This window comes from Myiozetetes cayanensis, unplaced genomic scaffold, assembly GCF_022539395.1.
Source record: "Myiozetetes cayanensis isolate MyiCay16 unplaced genomic scaffold, myiCay2020 scf5-8, whole genome shotgun sequence".
In the NCBI taxonomy this organism is placed as follows: domain Eukaryota; kingdom Metazoa; phylum Chordata; class Aves; order Passeriformes; family Tyrannidae; genus Myiozetetes; species Myiozetetes cayanensis.
This window is the reverse complement of record NW_026087742.1, coordinates 39,034,970-39,055,203: the sequence shown is the minus strand read 5'-3', so window position 1 is coordinate 39,055,203 and position 20,234 is coordinate 39,034,970. Positions and strand designations below refer to the sequence as shown.

Genomic DNA, 20,234 nt, shown 5'->3' with positions numbered 1-20,234 from the left:
AAAGGTGATATGGAAAGGTAAAGCTTATACATGAAACCATGGACAATTGTTTAATAATTCATGTATATCTTATTACAAGCTATGGATGAAAAGCTGTGGTATTCAATTTAGAAGAAAATGTATGTACAGAATTGTTGCAGCTGAGGATTTTGTGTATAGGAGCAGTGGTTATAAAGTGCTGAAAAATGCTGACAGTGTCACCTGTATATTTTTAACCTGTATTTAAATGTAAAGTTTGGAGAAGCTTTTGAAGTGCAGGGTAATACCATAGCTATGAAACCACAAACATATGGGGTAGATGATCACTTTCATTCTAGGCTTCGACTGTATCCAAAATTTTGAAGGCTACTCTGTGCTTTAAGAAGATTAAATTGAAGTTAAATCAGAGTTTTAAAATTCTACTCTCTTTGGTCTGCATGGTGGATGGATTTTCTGGTTTGGGTTTTTTGGTTTTTTTTGGGAGGGGATGTTTTTTGGTTTTTGGTTTTTTTTTAATGAAAATGGTGGAGTTTAAAGATTAACTTATTCAAAGATTTTTGGTGCTCACTTTTGGGATAAATATTGAAAATTATTAAATATTTCATTTTGATATAACAAATGAAGCACAGCCATTTGTTTTTGAAAATATGTAAAATTTTTATTTTGCTTCAGTTTTATTTAAAAATAGAATAATTAAAACAGGAAAGACAAATGAGAGTATTTCAACTTGAGTTGAAGAGATTTTTAATTTTAATCCAAAATTATTATTTTACTTCTATTTTACTAAATAAAAGCAATAAAAATTTTGTTTAAAAAACATTTCAAAGTTCCTATTTTAATTCAGTGAGTGAACTAAAAAAACCTTTTAAACTAGCTCTAGATTTCTTTCCTGATAGAAAGAAAAAAAAAAAATCACACCAAACCTGGAAAAGCTAAAAGTACTTGTAAAGCAGATCATGTTCTTTTTGACATTCCAGTCTTGTAAAGAAATTTAAAAAAAATTTATTAAATTAATAATTAATAATTTTAAAGTGTTTCTGTTTTGTTGGTTTTGGGTTTTGTTTGTTTGTTTGTGGTTTTTGTTTTGTTTTGTTTTGTTTTGTTTTTCTCCAAGGAAATGTCTTGTTTCAATTCTATGTGTTTTGTTTATTATGAAGAGAAATGACAGTTTCTTAATTTTGTAGTGTGTCCTAATTTTTGTGCAAAACAAAAGTATTTACCAGCCAAAATTATACTTATTATAACTGAGTATAACTGATTGCATTAGAAATCTGTAGTTACATTTAGTCCCCATACTTTAATAGGGAATAGGTGAGATTTAGGGAAGACCAAGAGAAATAAGAGTCTTACTAATGTCCTGTTTTTAGAGCAAGAGATGCTAATCTGAGCGGCCCAAATTTACAGTTTTCTTATAAGCAGTTGACTCCAGGTTTCCAAAATCCCAATTCCACACTTTATTTACAAGGTCTTTCTTACTCTGCTTGAATCCCATATTCTTTAAGATAATTTCCACATGGATATTTTTTGTATAAATTCTGAAACATTTGTCAAATAAAGCAAATGAAGCAAAATGTGAATATTGCTACACTTTTCTGGGAGATAAATTAATAAACTTGGCCTTAGTCCTTAAGAAAGGACCTGTAACTTTGCTCCAGGTAGAGTTCCAGTTATTTATTTCTTTTAAATCTTTTTATATCTTTAGATACAGATATAGATTGAAAAGAAGCATTTCTTAACTGTGGAAAAGGTATGGGTAGGGAAGAGTGGGTTTGTCCTCAGCTTGGCAGAACCTCTTAGTTGAGGATCAAAGTTATTACACAATTGGCAGTTTTTTTATTCTCAGTTGCTTTCTACTCTCTCTATATATTATATGTATGTATGTGTGTATCTGTATATATCTCCTTCAGGAAACACAGGGAGTTAAGTGAAAACACTTTCATTGTGTGAAAGACCAGCCCTGAAGTTCTCACCCTCCTAGAAAAACAACTCACATCTCTGTTCAGGAGTGAAATGTAAAACATGCCAGCACTTCAGAAATGGACAACACACATATTCAACTATCGGAAAACAAGGATGAGACCCAACTGGTCTCAGGATCTGAAATGTTGTTCTCATTTCCTCTGTATTAATATTTTTAATTATGTAGGAGATAGAATTAAGTTCTATTCACTAACAAGAGGACCATATGTGGCTGCGGGTCTCGTCCTGATTAGTCTCTAAATCTCCACATAAAGGACTGAAATCTCAAATGTTGTGGCATACATATATTCCAGAGAACCAATGCATTAGCTTTTCTGATACATCTTGTAGTAACACACACATTGGGATTCTTTGCCAATATTAATTTGAGCCAGCATTCCAATGTTTGAGTAGCCTGTGTTCAATGCAGTCAATAATTAGAGTCTACTTTCTCTTTTGTTTTTCTCCATGGAAACCCACATTTTCTACAAAGGCTTTAGGAGCCCATGCCATCATCTGCAAATGTCACAAATACAGCAGGATACCAATTTTTTTTTTTCCTGTGCAAAAATTGTTATGATAATGGGAAAAACTGAAACTAAAAAAATCCTGAAAATAAAACAGTCTAAACTAGGTAACATTTTTCCCTGAGACAGAGTCATTTCTTGTTATGCTAGAAAGAAATTCTAGCTGAAAATAAGGGCAACTTAATGGAAAATAAGGACTTGTTACAAATAAAGCCTGTAAACAATCTGCTACTAATAGAGTGCATTACAATGTTATGTCATAAAATCAAGTTTGCATGCATGATTATCAGGTCAAACTTTGATTCTACTCAATTTTCTCTCTCCCCATGTTTCCCCATGAATAGATAATGTAATTGATGTTTTGCCCCCCAGCTTCAAATGCCCTGACTGTCTTAGTGGAATGCCAGGCATGTTTAAATTCGTGTTATTGGCTCTTTGCACCTTGTGGACCTGTAAAATATGTATCAAGGCTAGAACTGAAAGAGATGCAGCAGCTGGCTATAAGTTAGATGTGCCAGAAAATTGTGGCATTACCCATTCCAGTGAAAGTAGCTATGAAAAGCAATCATGTTAACTAAATATGAACTAAGTAACAAGATTAGTTTAATTAAAAAATTAAAACAAGTGGAAACCTGATTATTATTCTGCTGAATTCTTTACACCATCCAAAGTATTATTTCCATAGGTATTTTTAGATAATGGACTAATAGAAGATGTTGCTACTATCTTGGGGAAGAAGTGATAAAATAGGTCAGGTGTGGGGGTAGACGAAGACTTTAGTCTCCAGTCGAATTTTCTGGTGCCATTAAATTACAAATGCAGATTTCTATTTAAGTGTGAAATAACGGGAGCAGAATCCCACATTTTCTCTCTCTTTGAATTATCTAGGTATCCACATTCAGCCTGGTGAGTCTCAACTCTTACGTGAACAGGAGTCACAGTTCGTTTCTCAGCTGGGAGATGGATATTTCTGCATTCCTACCTAGTGCAGGGGCAACCTGCCTGCTTATACTTGTGGACCACATCTACCATCACTCCAAATAGCCAGGTTACTCTGTCTGGGTCATGAGAAGAGAGTTCTTTCATGTTCTTTCTGAAATATGATTTTCTTTAACATACATGTCCTTTAACAACTGAGAACTATGGTACTAGAAGTAGACATCATGTTAATAGACATGTTAATAGTTTCCCTGAAGATTTCAGGTAAAAAGTTAGTAATAGAGAGATTCCAAAAAATAATGGGTCACTGGGTTCACTAAGATAGGAAACAAGGTACTACTTTGAAAAACCGTATGTAACCTGTTTTAACCTAATGAAAACTATTATTAGTTTCCTGTCTCTTTAGCATCTGGAAACTATACCAAGGATAATAATTCAGAAAATCAGTGAAAGGCATTTCAGAATACAGATGTAACAGGGTTGGGACTTCAGGCATATCTGGAGATGAGAAAAAGTGGCTGCCTGAATGAAGCAGATCATGAAGCCTCTGACATTTCAAGAGTGCCATACAAATTATAAGCAGGCATGCCATATTTCAAAGAATTATATGTGTAACAGATAGGGATTTTTTTTATTTAGTTAGTTCTTTGTTTAAAGCAGAGTCTATTGTATTATTTTTCCAACTTTACAACTCTATGAAGCTTGTAATGATTTGTAAAATTATTTCTTGTTCTATCTCCTCACTCCTTCTATAGAATAAAAAACAGAACCTACATATATCTTTTTTTATTACCCATCCCACTCTAAACCCCCAAACCATTTGCAGCTGAAACAGAAACCAAACTTTTTCTTTAAGAAAGATCTTTCAAAATTGAGGTAATAGCAATAGGCTTCTGCTATGCTACACCATAACAAGCGGGCACACCAAATAAATTCAACTTCAATTTCTCTGAAAGCTGTTCAGTTGTTTTACTGGCAGCTATCTGGATTTCAGTGTCATGCTACAAAACACTCTTTTCTAACATGACATTTGTGAAGCTGTAGCAGAAAAAGGTATTCCTAAGTGGAAAGGTGAAAGTGCAAGTGAGCATCTAGTATGGCCTTCTTATTATTTGAATTAGTACGTTGCTAATTTATTGCTCAAGAAGATGTGCATTATTATCAGCTCCAGAGTTCTTTATCAGAAGGAGCCCCATGCACTGGAGTACAGATCGTTGCCACCTGAGTTAAAGATTCTGTTCTTTCCTGTGGCAATAACAGTGGAATGTTACCCAGAAATTAACACCAAGCACTGGATGAAAATACATTGCACACTGTATGCTTTGTCTTTCTCACAGTCTTGTTTTTTACTGATCAGCGTCATGATTTATCAATTCATTTTTACAGAGGTAAAGTAGCAGTGATTGTCTAAAGGAATATTGAAAACGGATGAATGAAGTGCATGAAGAAGACTTTCACTTGAGATATAAGAATATGCTTTAGTAAATACAGGTTTTGTTTTGTAAACACTGTGAAAGAAGAAGGAGCTTAAAAACATGACAGCTAGATGAAATTGAGTATTTTCAAACTTGTCAGAAAAACATTAGTTCACAGCTTAAATGCATTGGGTTGATTAAAATACTGAACCATCCTTTCAAAAACAGGAAAAATGTTCGTCAATCTGAAAGAGCATAATCCCAGGGGTACAATTTATTATAGGATAAACTTTCTCCAGAATCTTTTTGTCCTCTCTGATACATATCATCTGAATAAATAGAGAAATTGTTCAAACATTAGAGTCCAGCAGAATTTGCACTGCCAGTGAAAATCAAGGAAAGAATAATGGTGGCAAAATAAGGCGTATTTTTTTGAAAATCATTTGAGATGAAAGTAGCTTGTCCTTTTTATTTAATTTTCATTTCATCCTTTTCTGAATGGAAAAAAATACGGAGCATCTGAAGCTTTTGCTATAAGGGTATCAAGTTTTACACTGTGGGGAGCTTGAAGAATATGAGGGGGAGAGTTGGAAAGGAAACATCCTTCAACATGCAAGAATGGGAATAAAATCACTCCAGTACAGTTCTGTGGTTGCACAGTGAGATTTAATACCAGCTAGCAACTACACAGTCATTTAAAGCAGAAAAAAAAAAAAGTCTTATTAGAACTGAAAATAAGTTTGTTAGACTTCATCTGAAATAGTGCATCCCATTTTGGGTGCCACAACGAGGCAGACATTGATCAACTAGTTCAGGGAATGCCACTGGGATACTGGGGCTGGAGAACTTGGCTTGTGAGGAGAGTCTGGAGGAGCTGGGCTTGTTCAGCCTGGAGCAGAGATGTAATAAGCCTAATAACAGCTCTCAGTGCCTGCAGGGAGGTCACTGAGGAGACAGAGATGAGGTCTTCATAGGGGTTCAGGGCAGAAGGGCAAGAGACAGTTTATGAGCATAAACTGAGATTGGAAGAGTTCTGACTGTATATATTGGAAAAAAAAAATCACAATGAGATTAGTTAACTGCCAGCACAGGTTGCCCAGGGAGGATGCGTAATCTCTGTTCTTGGAGATTTTGAAGACTGAACTGGCCAAAATTCTGAGCAGCTTGCTCTGAAGACAATTTACCCAGATCTGAGGAGAAGACTGGAGTAGAGACCTCCAAGATCCCTTCAGCCACAGTGATTCAGTTGATTCTGTGGTTCTGTCTAAGAAAATCAGCCTGAACATTTTTCTGTGAATGTTTATGGAAGGCATAAACACAGAGGGGCTAACTATGGAGCTGAAGTATAATATTAACATATCTTAGAATGTAACAATTTCTTTCTGAATGAGAAAGGCATTGTCACTTGTAATTTTTGTAATTCTTATAATTCCCCTTAAATGAAGTCTCAGTGAAACACAATTGCTGTATTTGTCCACAATATTTATAACCAGACAATCAGTTATGCTTTCAAAGTCAAGTAAATCTTTGAATTTGGCTCTCTTCTACTCTGTAAGACCAATAAGATACTTAAAAATTATTCAACTAAAGAAACATCAAAACAAAACAAAACAAAAAAATCTATCTAGACCTCCTAAATAATGAAGCAGAATGAAGAATAATCTGAAGTTGCTCTTACTTGGAGTTCTCTTCTGAGGTTTTGTCTAAATCCTATCTCTATCTCTTTCTGCCTATTAAAACATGTCTTTCTAGCTGCCTGGGGATTTTTCTCAGATTCCCAGTTCTTTATCTCCCTTTATTCTGCCTAAGTTACTGTCAGTGATTGCAAACCTTATGAGGCCATTGCAATTTTCAAGAGACCCAAACAGGATGTCAGTTTTTTCTGGTCTCCCATGCTACCATCCTAGAAATATAATGAAATTTATTTAAATGTAATAACTGTTCATGGTGTGCATGACAAAAAAACCACCTAGAACACAAGGTATTTCAAATTAAGCAGCTTTTTATAACTTTTCTATCATGCTAAAACAATTCTATGCACCTTTATGAAAAATGTGTGGGAAGAGGCTGCTTGGGAGCAGTTGTTTGAAGACACAAGCAGCCTCCAGCTGAAGAGCACTGGAAGTCTATCAGAGGGAAGGCAGCAGTGGCTTACGTGGAAGATGAAAACTAAGGCAGCCCAGATGCAATAAGACTGCAGGAAATGGTTTTATTTGAAATTTCTGTAAGTTAAAAAATAGTCTGGATCCCCATTATAAATAATATCACCCTGGGACAGCGATGACTGAGTGCACAGGTGTGTACCAGTGGGAAGAGATTAGATATATTATTATATTAAAGTAGTCCTTGTTTCTGATAGTGCTGTAAAAATAACCTTTTTATCCTTTCCTTACCTGCTTCATTTGTTCTGATCACTCGCGATGGTGCACTTGGGTCTCCAGTCCCAATTTTATTCATTGCTACTACTCTGAACTCATACTCCACCCAAGGGTTCAGTTCCACAGCCATAGCAGACTCCATGTCACCACTTATCAGGTCTGGAACTGTAGAGAGTAAAGAAATGCGAAGGTCATTCAGAAATCTGAAGGTCACATGCAGGATCTCAATAGTAAGTGGACTTTGTGATACAACATGGTCATTAGAAATGATTGACATCAAGGATCTAATGTGTCAGAAATCGCAGCTAGGTTTTTGGCACTGTAGTACTCCTGAAAAGACACAGATTGAAGAGTTTAGGGGAGAGCTTTCTGCTTATTCACAGACGCATCTTGGCAGGTGTCTTTGTGCTGTCCTTTCAGAGCTGTTGCTAAGTAACATGAAAGGAATGAGAAAAAGGAAAAAAAAAACACAAAAAATCAGTGCTTTTAATTTGTCACTGTTCTCTTATGAGTATCTGTTCCAGTAGTTGACAGTGGTTATTATTGTGACGTTCAGGAGTTTTGAACAGTCTACTTGTGCTGTTTTAAACTTTCTCTCACCTGTTCTTACGCTCTGCCAGCCAAGAGAAAATGGACTGCGTGCTTGCAGGTTGTAGAGGGAGATAGGGCTGTGATTGTCTGCCCCAGGACTCCAGGAGAGTGTTGCTGTGGTGTCTGTAATTTCCTCCACTATTACAACCCCTGGGGGACCAGGAGGACCTAGAAATAAAGCGGAATAATCAAACAGACTACACCATCATCATGGATGAGAAGTAATAATACAGGAGATGCTTTCTGTGGGGACCCAGTCCGAGTTCAATGTCCATGAAATACAAGAGTTACAATGCACAGTGCTACATCATAGAGATACCTCATTTCCACGATTTCTGATGGCAAATTGCAATTGTTGCTAGCTTTAAATGCTGCATGGGTGAACGTCGATTAAGTTGACAGAGTGACAACAGAAGAACTAGAAATAGAAACAGATTAAAAAACACCGCAAAACCACCATAATTATTCTGCACCTAAAATTAGAGGGAAAAAAGGGCAACTTTAAGAAGCATCCAGGCTAGACTGAACAGTCACAATCACATCTTCTCTTTGTGTGAGACTTGTCAGCAGGAAAGATAGATAGTAAGCAAAAGGAAGCACAAGTGCACGTGCTTCATGAAGACAATAATATTACTAATAACTGAATCAAGAATACAACATTCATTCTTTTTCTCAAGTTCACTCATTCAGGGAAGCTGACTGGGCTACTAACATACTGCAAGTCCATTAACTGTTTGATTAAAAACTATTAAAACCAAAATAAAAACCCAAGCCCAAATGTTTTGAAAGCTGAAAATTACTGTGGGACCATTAAAAACAAACAAACAAAAAACCCCACTGTGACTTCTTACTTTGAAAATTAAAGGATTATTTATTCTACTTCGCTGCACCAAATGAGAATATGCTAATCATCATTTGTATCAGCCATGTGACTGCTGCAATAAGGGAGGTCTCTGGCAACAAACATGACTTTGCAAAGAAAAATGTGGCTATAACATCCCAGTCCCATCCATAATATTCTTATTTAATTCTACTTGATAATTGATATTACTGGTGTTTGAAAACATGGTTCATTTGCACTTTCCAAACTGAATTGGAGGCAAGTTTGTCCTGGTTCAGGATCCTCTTCCACAGTTGCTTTTAACCAGAAGTTTAGGGGGAAGTGTGAGTCTCTGTCACAAATAAATGTAAAACAAACAGCTCTCTTATGGTTTCTTATACTTAAAAGCTTATATAAGTCCTGAAGGATAGGACTTAATACTTGTGTAAAATATTCATATCATTAATATCTATAATTATTTATGAAAAATCTGATTTTTTTGGCATCTAAGAGGCTTCTAATTCTTTCCATCCTTTTGTTGTTGAAGGCTGATGTTTTGCTTCTGCTCCTACACAGATGGAGGACTGTGAAATCAGAAATGCACTAATGGACCCGTTCTCCCAAAAGAGAACTGCGGGAAGGGTGGTGATGGAAACAAAACTCCATTAATAGAAAGTCATTGCTGCTACACTTTGAGGGAGCCCAATGCTGTTTGCATGTATTATCAGCTGTAGTGGAGTGAGACTTTTGAATACCTCCATCCCATGAACTGTGGTGAGTGGTGTGGTCCCAACTGTTGAACTGTCAGAGCTCAGCACCTGCAGATCAGGACGGCAAACACTGGGGTCTGGTGCCTCCATTTGAAGTGGAAGTTGCAGCCAGGATTTCTGCACTATTGAGCTCAGCATTATTTTATTTTAGTGCTATTTCATGCAATCAAATCTTTTACTGGCTAGATTCCTCAGTCCATGAATAGAAACAAATTTATCTGAACATCAAAGGCTAAAAAAATCCATTTACTGAAATATTTTTAGTTTTTGTGATTTTCTGTCATTTGCAGCTGCAAACAGCTTTATGTTTCCTCAGATATGGCTTCAACAAAAGCACGTTTACATGGACTATGACAGGAGTAGGATCAGAGTTCTGTAATAGTTGGACTCAATATCCTCAGAGTGAAAGAGACATTGAATCTATAAATGAGAAAGCAGTTTACGCTATTCACTTGCCTCTATTTGCTTGGCAATGATCTACAAGCAACTAATTGACATTAAAGTGTTGGAAATATATAACATTTGGAAATAATAGGAACAAGGGAGAGAAATAAATGTTTGAAATTTGAGCTACTTAATTCAGTAAAGTTTAGTACTATGGATGTATAATGGAAGAATGTTGTCTCTACAGTGCTCTGCAGTCTTCTCCACAGGACCCTGGGGTATGGCTCTGGGCCACAGGAAGAAGAGTGTCTTCCATTTCCATGGGTGGTGAGCAGCTTCAGTGCTGAGGGACTCTCCTATTCTCTTGTTCTCCCTGCTCACCAGGCTTGACTTTGCTGCTGTCAATGTCTTTCATTGAGTTGCAAGCAGTGACTGGAATAAGATGGAGCCACCCCTTGGACACCTTGCAACCCTTGGCCTTCTGGAGTCCCATCTTCATTTGCAGTGGAAAGGTCTTGTTTTCTTCCTGGGAGAAAACATGGCAGAAAGATGTGTCCTGTGCACTCCTACCTTCCTGCCAAGTGTTTCCTGTTCTCTGATGGCAAGCACCAGGTCAGATCTTTGTCTCAATAGAAAGTCCTGGGGCTAATTTAATAAAATAGGGTGATTCTTCAATATCTATCCTCTACTGTTTCAGGCTATCTGTTGATGTAGGAAAATATTAGTGAAATTTTTATTTGTAGCCACGAGGGAAAGTTGAGACGTAAGCTGGAATTTTGATACAATCATATGCTTTTACTGGATTGGACCCCTAGGCCCAGAATTATATCATGGTTCCAAACACAAACAAAATTAAAGAGAAATATTTTAGTACTTTTCCTCTACAACAATATTTCTCCCATGCACTCTGAATGTTGTTAAAGAGTTTCTAACCACTGTATTATAGAAAAAGAGCAAGAATCTTGCTCATATTAAAGGATGTAAAATATGTTTATGCAGACATCGCCTGATAAATTCTCAATATAGTTTGTTGTCAGAGTTCTCTTATATTATTTAAGCCTTTAAAATGCATTCCTAGGCATGACAATGTGTCATTATGCTTTCGGAGATGTGTGCCCTAACACAGTCTGCAGAGTGACTGCTAAAAAACATTTCCATTTCGAACAGCAGGCATTTTTGAAAGTAGATTAATAAAGGACAGAAGCCTCAGTGATGACAAACGTTTGACAGTTAGCCAGGATATGAGTGCTATGCAGATGTCACTCATTTTTGTAGAAATCTCATTAAATCTGATGCTTGGATGTAATCATTCATGGTGTCAGTCACATGGCTAACACAGAAAGGCTTTTCTCCCAAGGGCTATGTTATTGCTCAGGATCTCTGAAACAATTTTTTAGCTGAGAATAGCCAATTGAGGAAAAAATGCATGGTCTGCTCAAATGCTTATCTGGAAACTACACAGCAAATGACTGGTCACAAATGCACTATAGTGCAGCTGACCTTCATAAAGAAGACATTTGTGATAGGCTGTTATGCAGCTTTAGGAGCACTGGAAACCCAGTGTCAAGGACATTAGTCAGTTATCTCCATTCAGAGCAATTCCATAAATTGTACTTCATTTCAGGACATGCATGACTGCATTTTGGAAATTTGTTTTATGTATCTTTTTATTGTTGGAATGATCATCCTGAGAGGTTGTTAGATTGCTTGCCATGGTACAATGTTAATGTGAGAGTTCTTGAAAAACAATTACCAATAATAGCTGTAGTCATTCAGTGAGGCAGTGCTCTTTCCTGTGAATCCTAGAATATGTGCTGATATACTCCATTGCTACCTGACCAGGATAATTCTTACTTTTACAAAACAACTAAGAAACCTGATACATAGCAGTTCACAAACACAGATTTCTTGACACCCGAAGATTTTGCTTTTTGAATGACAAGGTGCACTGGTTTGTTATCAAGAAAACAAGAGGTCAAGAAAAAGAGGGTAAGAGGCAGTAACTACAGAATAGCAGAAGAAGTGCATAAAAGTAGCAGAAATTCCTTTTGCTATTCCCAGCTATGACAGATGATGTATTTGCACATGATGGAGAATGAGAGGATGGAGAGAAATTTTGTTGTGTAGTAGATACTATAGACACTATGGTTTTAGTGGATACATCCATAACTGCAGTCCCTCTGTGTGTGGGTACCTGAGTGGTTCCTGTAAGGTACATAAGGGTCCTGGGCAGATGGAGATGTTGTATCCCAGCCAACATCAGGATGGACAGGGAGGTTAGACTCAGGGTGGGAAGGTAAGAAAGAGAAGGTGTTGATTGACTATTTCAGCCTGAATAGTCTCAACTCATTTCAGGGATGAGGGTCAAGAGAAATCCCTGGTGTCCTGCCTGAGAAGTTCTTTAGTGGTACCTATGTCATGCAGTGTTCCGTTGCCCTGATAAATTCTCTGCCTTGCACTAACCTAAAAATAGTGAATTTTGATGAAACGACCATGAGAGGCTGCTGATTGTTGTGAGCTCAGATTCCAGACTGCTGTCCATAACCTCTGAGCTATATATTTGTGTAGTGGCAGTTGTAACTTGACACAAAATGTATGGACAGTGCAGGGAACTCACATTTCACTTAAGGTGTAAAACCACTAGTAAGCTATGAATTGCATCATGAATGACATTGCTAGAAGGTCCCAAATACAATAATAGACTGATTTTTGGAAATGTCTCTTTCCTTGGCATAGACTACCTTCAGAGCTATAGGGCATCCCTTGCCAGCTCTCCTAGTTCTGGTCCAGGCTATTTTCTTCACTCTCTGCAGTCTAGTGTGGGTACCAGCACTCCCAGGACTACATGTGTCTCTTTCAAGCACTGAGCTAATAAACATCACTAAATCTCATCTGTATTTTAGTACTTGTTTCCAGGCAGTTTTTTCATTGAAGTTACAGGTATGAATCAAGTTGTTGTTTTTAAAAAGCTTCTTAGAACAAAGGATCTTTTTTAAACTCTTGAAAAAAAAAGGTTTTGAAGATATGAATCTCTTTCCCTTTCATACCATTAAAAATATTATAGAAAAAAGGGTCTTGTTACAAGATCAAATTGCTGGAAATATTTTGATCTGGAATCTGTGGGCTAAAGGGCTGATGTTCCATTACAGTAATATACTATTTCCATTACAGTAATTTACTATCTTACAATGCTGTAAATGTTTTAGCTGATGCACTGAAGAGGGCCAAAGTACAGATCTGAGCTCTAGCCCTGATCCTATGCGGTCTTCTGGTAACAGCCAGCCCCTATCACAATGCCAACCCTGTGAAATTATGATTTTCCAACCAATGCTTTGGCACAATTAATGGATTACTGTGGACTGGGGCAGATCCTAACAGGCAATTTGTCATGCTCTCCTGATAGGAGGGGGGACTGGGAATGCAACTGTGTGAATAGGAACTCTGTTGTACCCATTGGCCTCAGGGAGCAGTTCTGTATTGTGGACGTATTCTGTGAGTCCAATTAATGGGGTCTGTGCTCAAGGCATCTTCCTGGCCTTTATTACAGCTCAAATGTAATTTCAAGGACCAGGAAGAATCTGCTGACCTTGTTTACGTTCCATTTAATAATGTTGTGTTTGAAGGCCTTTAAACCCAAGTGCTTGTCTTTAAGTTTTATTGGCAATATCACAACAGAAAGGGGCTGGGTGGTCAAACTAACCAGCAGTTCCTGCGTGATATTTGCTCCAGGTCAGTGGAGTTCAGAGGAAACATTGCTTCTAAAAAAATATAGCATGAGATGGATTTGTTGCTTTGATTGGTAGTTTTGCCAGTCTACAAGATTAATAGCTTTAACCTTTTTATTTTATTTGTAGACCACAAAATGTGTACTCTTATACCACAGATTGTAGTCACAAAGACTTTCATCCCTTCACACTACAGGATTGCTCTCTGCTCCATTTCAAGATCTTACAGCTTCAGGTAGTTGTTTGATCTCAATGCTCATTTTACTCACAGTAAGTATGCATAGTGTATGTAGTTAGCTCCCAAGGCACAGTCTTCAAATACATGTTATATATTGTAAAAGGAAGCTGATTTTCCACTAAATTTTAAAGAATCTTCCTGCATGTTTTTTTTTTGTACTAATATTTGTATTGTATTAATTAGCTTTGTATATGCTAATAACTTTCCAAGAGTGTACAACACTGATGCAGAGAATTCAGAGGACTGAACTTTTTTTTTTTCCCCCCCTCTGGAAAAATGTTGGCATCCATAACAATAGAAAAAATAATTTGAGCAGTAAGAGTGAAAAGGCAATAAAGTGAACAACAGTGAACAAACTATTACTAAGATACCCAGAAAATAAATGGCATCTGAATCCACTAGAATCCTTAAGTGTAGATGAATGAAATAGTACTGGAAACAAAGTTAAGTGTATTAATACTTAGAGAGTACAGGTGTATTTGTAATATAGCTGACACCAATAAATTGTTTATCTTCCAGTTTCTCCTAAAAAGTATTTTATAATAGATATGTATTATATAAAATGTTTTCATAAAATAATTTTATAAAATAATAGAATTACAGAATCATATAGGTTTGAAAAGACCTCTAATATCATTGAGTCCAATTGTTAACACCATTGTGTTCACCACCAAACCATGTCCTCAAATCCCACATCCATATGGCTTTTTAATGTTTCCAGGACTTGTGATTTCTTCTCTTCCCTGGGCAGACTATTTCAATGCCTGACCACCCTTTCAGGAAAGAAATATTTCCTTATATCTAATCTAAACCTCCTGACACAACTTGAGTCTATCTTCTCTCATCCAGATGCTTGTTACATGGGAGAAGAGACTGACCCCCACCTTACTATAGCCTCCTTTCAGGTAGTTATAAAGAGTGGTATGTGTATATATATAAACATATAAACATATAAATTATTAAAAGGACTAGATGTGCTGAAATGATCTTTAACATGATGACTGATGAATAGAAGGAAACATGCATAAATAATTTCTCTATATTTTACTTATTTGAAATCTTTTTTTTGTTATAGAAAATGGCACATTTTGTTAGTCAACTTTTCAAATTCAAAACTTGACTAAACTTGCTACACTCTCTTAGACTTAGTTACCTTGTAGTGTAAACCTTTTCTACCTTTGTTGACACTTGATGGAATTAATTTGACAATTGAATGTTACCCAAACAAGTATTTTATTGTGATAAAAATCTTTCATTTAATAAATAAATATTAAAATACTGGAATCTTGTTGCCATTGATTGAGGCACTGTAGCTTTCAGAGATATAAAAAACCATCTTTTGCTCTTAAAACACACAGTTTATAATGAACTCATTTGAAGCTCTGCTTTGTCATAGGCAAGAAGTAACCTTTTCCTATCTCTATGTCTTTTGCTGGTGTTCTTTAAAAACTCCCAGACTATGAGTAATAGCTTTTGTACTGATGAGTCAAACCGAAAAATACTGTTGACCTTTTTAAATGTAGCTAATTGGATTGATGCAAGTAATAAGGGTCAGCCTCTTCATGTTGTCAACCTATTTATGATATAAGTATTTGGTGTTCTCAATGTCTTTACAGTGAAACATGGTGGAAACACAGGATTGTGAAGATATCTATTCATTCCATCTGTAGTGAAAATATGAAAGCGCAGATAGCCTCAGATTTCAATAGGTAAGGAAATAAGAATATAATAAGTCCTTTTTTGGAAGACATGCTTTAAAAAACAAATTAATTCACCAAGCAGGTATTGTCTTGAGGAAAGATGACACATTGCTGGCTACAAGATCACCTGAGACATCTGTGAGAGGCAAGTCTCCTGGCTGGTACTTTGGTGTTTGATAACCATATTTGTGATCATGTCATTAGTGTCAGAACATGGCATGCATATTTATCCTGTATTGGAGCCTTCTGCTTTGGTAATCACTTTTTTTGTGAAGAATCAGTACGGAGACAGCTCAGCTTACTGGTGTGCCAATGATAGATAGAAAACCAGCCAAGCTGTACCATTCTGCTATTCTGCTTCTCTGCTACTTAATATTCACTGCAAGTTGAAGATCTGGGTGGATAAGCAAGGGCTGGAAGTCAGACAAAACAAAGCATATGACATGAGAAAACTATTCTTGGATTGATATCAAGGACAGGGTTGACATTCATAAAAATCATAAATCACTTCTGCTTCTTAAATAGCTTTTGACTTCATGTTCTGAGGAAAACATTTGTTGATTGTGTAGCGAGTATCTATATTCTTCTATAAACATCCTTGTTTGCATGGCAAACAGGTATGGTGCAGATAATTTCCTTGGGTGAATAAACAACAGAAGACATAAATTAAATGAAATCAGGAAATGACTTAGGTGTCAGGAATCTAAGTCCACAGCTGTGATTTTTGTTGTATTCATTCATTTCCACTAAAACTATTTCTTTGATCATCAGACATACAGAATTCTTGATACAGGACTGCATTGAAGTAGCACATTTGCACAGGCCTGGTGCCAGAATAGTTACCAGACTCTGTGCTCTCTTCTGGTTGCCCTTGAGGTGTATCTGCTTAAATACCTTCTTCTGCTGTTATGGCTCTGATTATTGTCTTCCAGAAAAATACTGCAGTGGCATTCAAGGTTTTAACACTATCTGTGTCATTGCCCTGATGGAGGGCAAATCTGGTGCAGAGGGTGCATACCTTTAATTTAACTTTTTCCAGTACACAGTTCAGTGTGTTGGCTGAAGCCATTGACAGGTTTCCCTGAGAAAATCTCTGTTTAATTTTAGAACAGGACTAAACTCAGTGGAAGAAGCAAATATTTGGGTTGCTGGAGATGTTCTAAATTGTGCCCTACATATCCTACACATGCCCTACACAGGTGCTCATTTGTTTATCACCTGATTTCTGTGCTCCTGGCTCCTCTGCCTCAGAAAGAGTTTGAACACACTCTGATCCCACCTAACAATTACCTGCAGGTATAGCATGCTCTTAAGGAGAAATTGTGATTTTAAGTCCGAGTTTGAGACACAATAAAAGAGGTATCCTACCTTGTAGATGACCATTGCAGTTGAGCTAAGTTGTAAGTGATTGGCATTGCCTCTTCTACCTTAAATCAATTCTGACCTTTGATCTAAATCCTCTCTCTCATCCTCCCCATATTCAGAGAGTAAAGGACCTCTCTGGAGACCTCCACAGATTCAATATGTGTATCTAGAGGGGATCCTGGATCTCAGATGGATGAATAAAAGATCATACCTTATTTTTTTTAAGTACCTAATAATAAAAACAACTTGTGATGATGAATTGCAGAGCTATACTTTGGAGAGGAAATGCTTTTGCAACTTAGGTGATAGCCTACCTTTGGAGGTTACTGTTGACTATCATGAGAGTACCAGAATACTTCTCATTCACAACCCACTCCAAGATTAAAATGCAAGACATTTAAGCTGGAAAGCTAATGTACTACCTGACAGGCCCAGCTGCTAGCAGAACACCTCTTCTTAATGAAATCCACAATTCACATTATTGGTAGCATTAGAAAAAAGAAATTGCTAGGGAATACTAAAAGTTTTTCTTACTTTGATATACATAGTTTAATCACATTTTCAAAGCACTTAAAGAAGTATTTACATTTGAGTAGTAAGTGCTGATGGGACTTGAATCCTGATTTTGTCCAAGCATGATCTAGAATATCTTTTCACATATACTCATGTAATGTTCCTGAAAGAGATTCACTAGGTAAAAATTGTTATTGAAATAATATTAGGCATGTATTTCACTGCAACTCACCTAAATTCAAGACCTGTGGGGTAGTGAATTTGAAAATTTATATTTTGGTTTAAAAATTTTGTAACACATTGTAGAAAGTTGCAGAGCAGAAACTTGGTACTGTCTTACCTTAATTTGTTTTTCACACTTACATGTGTGCACGCACACACACACACATGCATACATATGTAGTAAATCCACAAATTTTCTTGCACCACTAATTGCCTTCTTGTACGTAATTAGACTCAAAGGAATTGAGATTTACATGGTACTATTCATTCTCTGTTCTCCATATAGTCTTTCATGGATGGTATTTTTGTAATTTAACTTCCATTGTATAATGCAGAGCCGAGGAGAACAAGGGCAAAAATAATGACGCAGTTAGTGCCCTGGAATGTATTCAGGGGAACTTCCAATAGAGTAACTAGCAAAAATAGTTTCAAAAAGGATAAATATGGTTTAAGGATGCTCCATACTTTCCCCACAATAAAAGATACTGAGACATTGCACTTGCTTAAAAATATAGTGACGAACATCTGTCTGTTAAGATCACAATGATAGTTACGAGCAACAGAAGTCTGAAAAGAGTTTGTTTCTCCTTCCTCTATCTGAGGAGACTGCAACAAGTCACTTGTCATTAAGTTCTGCAAAACAGTCCTTGGATTAAAAATAATGAACCAGTTGAATGCATAATTCAGTATAAATTTGGTCAGTTTGCTAATAGCATAAGTCTGATATTCACAAATATCTAAAGGAGGGAAAATCAGATTATTTTAGTCTAATTTATTCTGTATGTCCAATTTATTTCCTGTAGAAATGTTGTAAGCAGAAAAATTTTTAAAGAAAGAATTACAATGATATATTAAAAATACCAGATGAACCTTACAATATAAGTAATGATTGAAATGCTGTTATATGCTGGTATCATATTATCAGTATTCAACACTGGCATTTTCTGCAGGGGGAAAAGGAGAGAGAGCAAGGTCAGAACAAGGATGTGCTGTAAGTTTGCTTACATCAGTGTGTATAAAAGTTCATAACAAAGCTTCTGCTATTTCAGTTTGGCCACGGGCTGTACAATTTAAAGCAAAAGAATGTTTTGTAATATGCACAGAATGAAATTTGAATTTGAGACAATACAGAATATAAAGAATAATACAGCTTTGGATTACAGACTTTACTGCATAGTGGCAATGGATTTTCTTCATAGGTGATGACTTCGTTTGTCAGGTGGAATTCTTCAGTTTACTGAAATAATTATTGAAAAATCTGCTGGTATCTTCTCCTAAACAATGTCTGGTATCACCAAAAGTTAAACCTAAAGAAGTTTGAAAGGTGCTGCAGTTTGGGATCACCAGTGTCAAAATTGCTCACCCCTGAGTGCACTCTATAGACTGAGAAAGGGATAGAAAAAGGAATTAGAGATACTGAAATGAAAACGAAGTTCCTGCAAAGGTATAAGGAGAGATAGATTAGATTCTCATAAATAGTTTGGATTTTTGAACTACTGAAGTCTATAAGGACTAATCATTACCAACTCTACACTGAATATGCTTTAAACTTTTCCTGCAATACAAAACAAAACATTTCTTGGTGAAAGCAATACTGACACTGTAGGACTTTATTACCCTCATTTGCATAAATTTTACAGATATCTTAAGGAAATTAATGACTTCAGCAGAGCAAACATATCCTATAATTTCATAAAACCGGAATTTTACATCAGGACAAAAGCTGTTACACAGTAAAAATCATTTTGTGAAAGTGATGTAAACATTTCTTACTCTATCCTGTAATTATCCCATCATGGAAACAAGAAAAGGAGAAAATTGTAAGCAAACTATATATGAATTTAAATTCCATTACAAAGGAGTTATTGTTTTTATTTCAACAGCATGGTCACATGGTAATGAGACACACATAAATACATTCTGATATTGCTTACAGTGCCCTTTTTTTTTTATATCTCAAATCCCTTACTCAGAGAAGCTTTGACTTTGTAGAGCAAATTCAATTAAATCATTTATAAACCCAGTATTCTTAAAAAACATTTTTGTGATCAGTCCGTCCTAGATAATGACTAAGAGATTTTTGTCCTTATGAAGTTCACTGGCATTAAAGTTGAGATTGCCTTGCCTATCCATAGAGCCTCCAGCTCCTGTCTGAGACAGACCAAAGGTGACACATAAGGTCTTGCATAACCCACAAGGATGAATCAGATTTCATAAGGCAGCTAAAATGGTATTACATGTCTGTGATGAGTCAACTGAATACCACCATCCCAATAGCGCCATAGCTCATAGAAATCTGACAATTCTCAAAGTGTCTTTATGGAAATATTTAACAATTACTTTCATCAAAATGTGAAAAGCCCTGCAGTCAGCCAGAAACATTCTTTATCATTTAAAGCATATATTTGTCCTAAAAGTGATGGATAGGAACACATCAAATCGAAAGATGTTGTGCAGTGTGATAGAATAAGTATTTTTGAAAGATTATAATATCTAAATAGTTCTGCTTATTTTTTTATCTGGATACTTTAAAATATTAATAAAATATCTACCTTGATTTATTCTTTCAAAAAATGTATAATCCACAGTAAGGCTACCCTGCTGTGCTACCTAGCAGGCATCTATCTCTCTTGACATTACAGGACCCACCAATTGTAATGCCAGTAAGTGGACTGTGAGTTCTCATACCCCATCAGGCACGGAGCACAT

At 36.2% G+C, this 20,234-nt stretch overlaps 1 protein-coding gene across 1 annotated transcript in view; it reads right to left on the bottom strand.

Annotated features, from left to right (window-relative positions):
* CNTN5 (contactin 5) overlaps positions 1-20,234 on the bottom strand; it is a 590,743-nt gene that overhangs the window by 30,839 nt on the left and 539,670 nt on the right. The window contains 2 exon segments of the mRNA XM_050333940.1: positions 7,213-7,362; positions 7,798-7,956. Coding sequence (XP_050189897.1) covers positions 7,213-7,362; positions 7,798-7,956 — 309 coding nt within the window.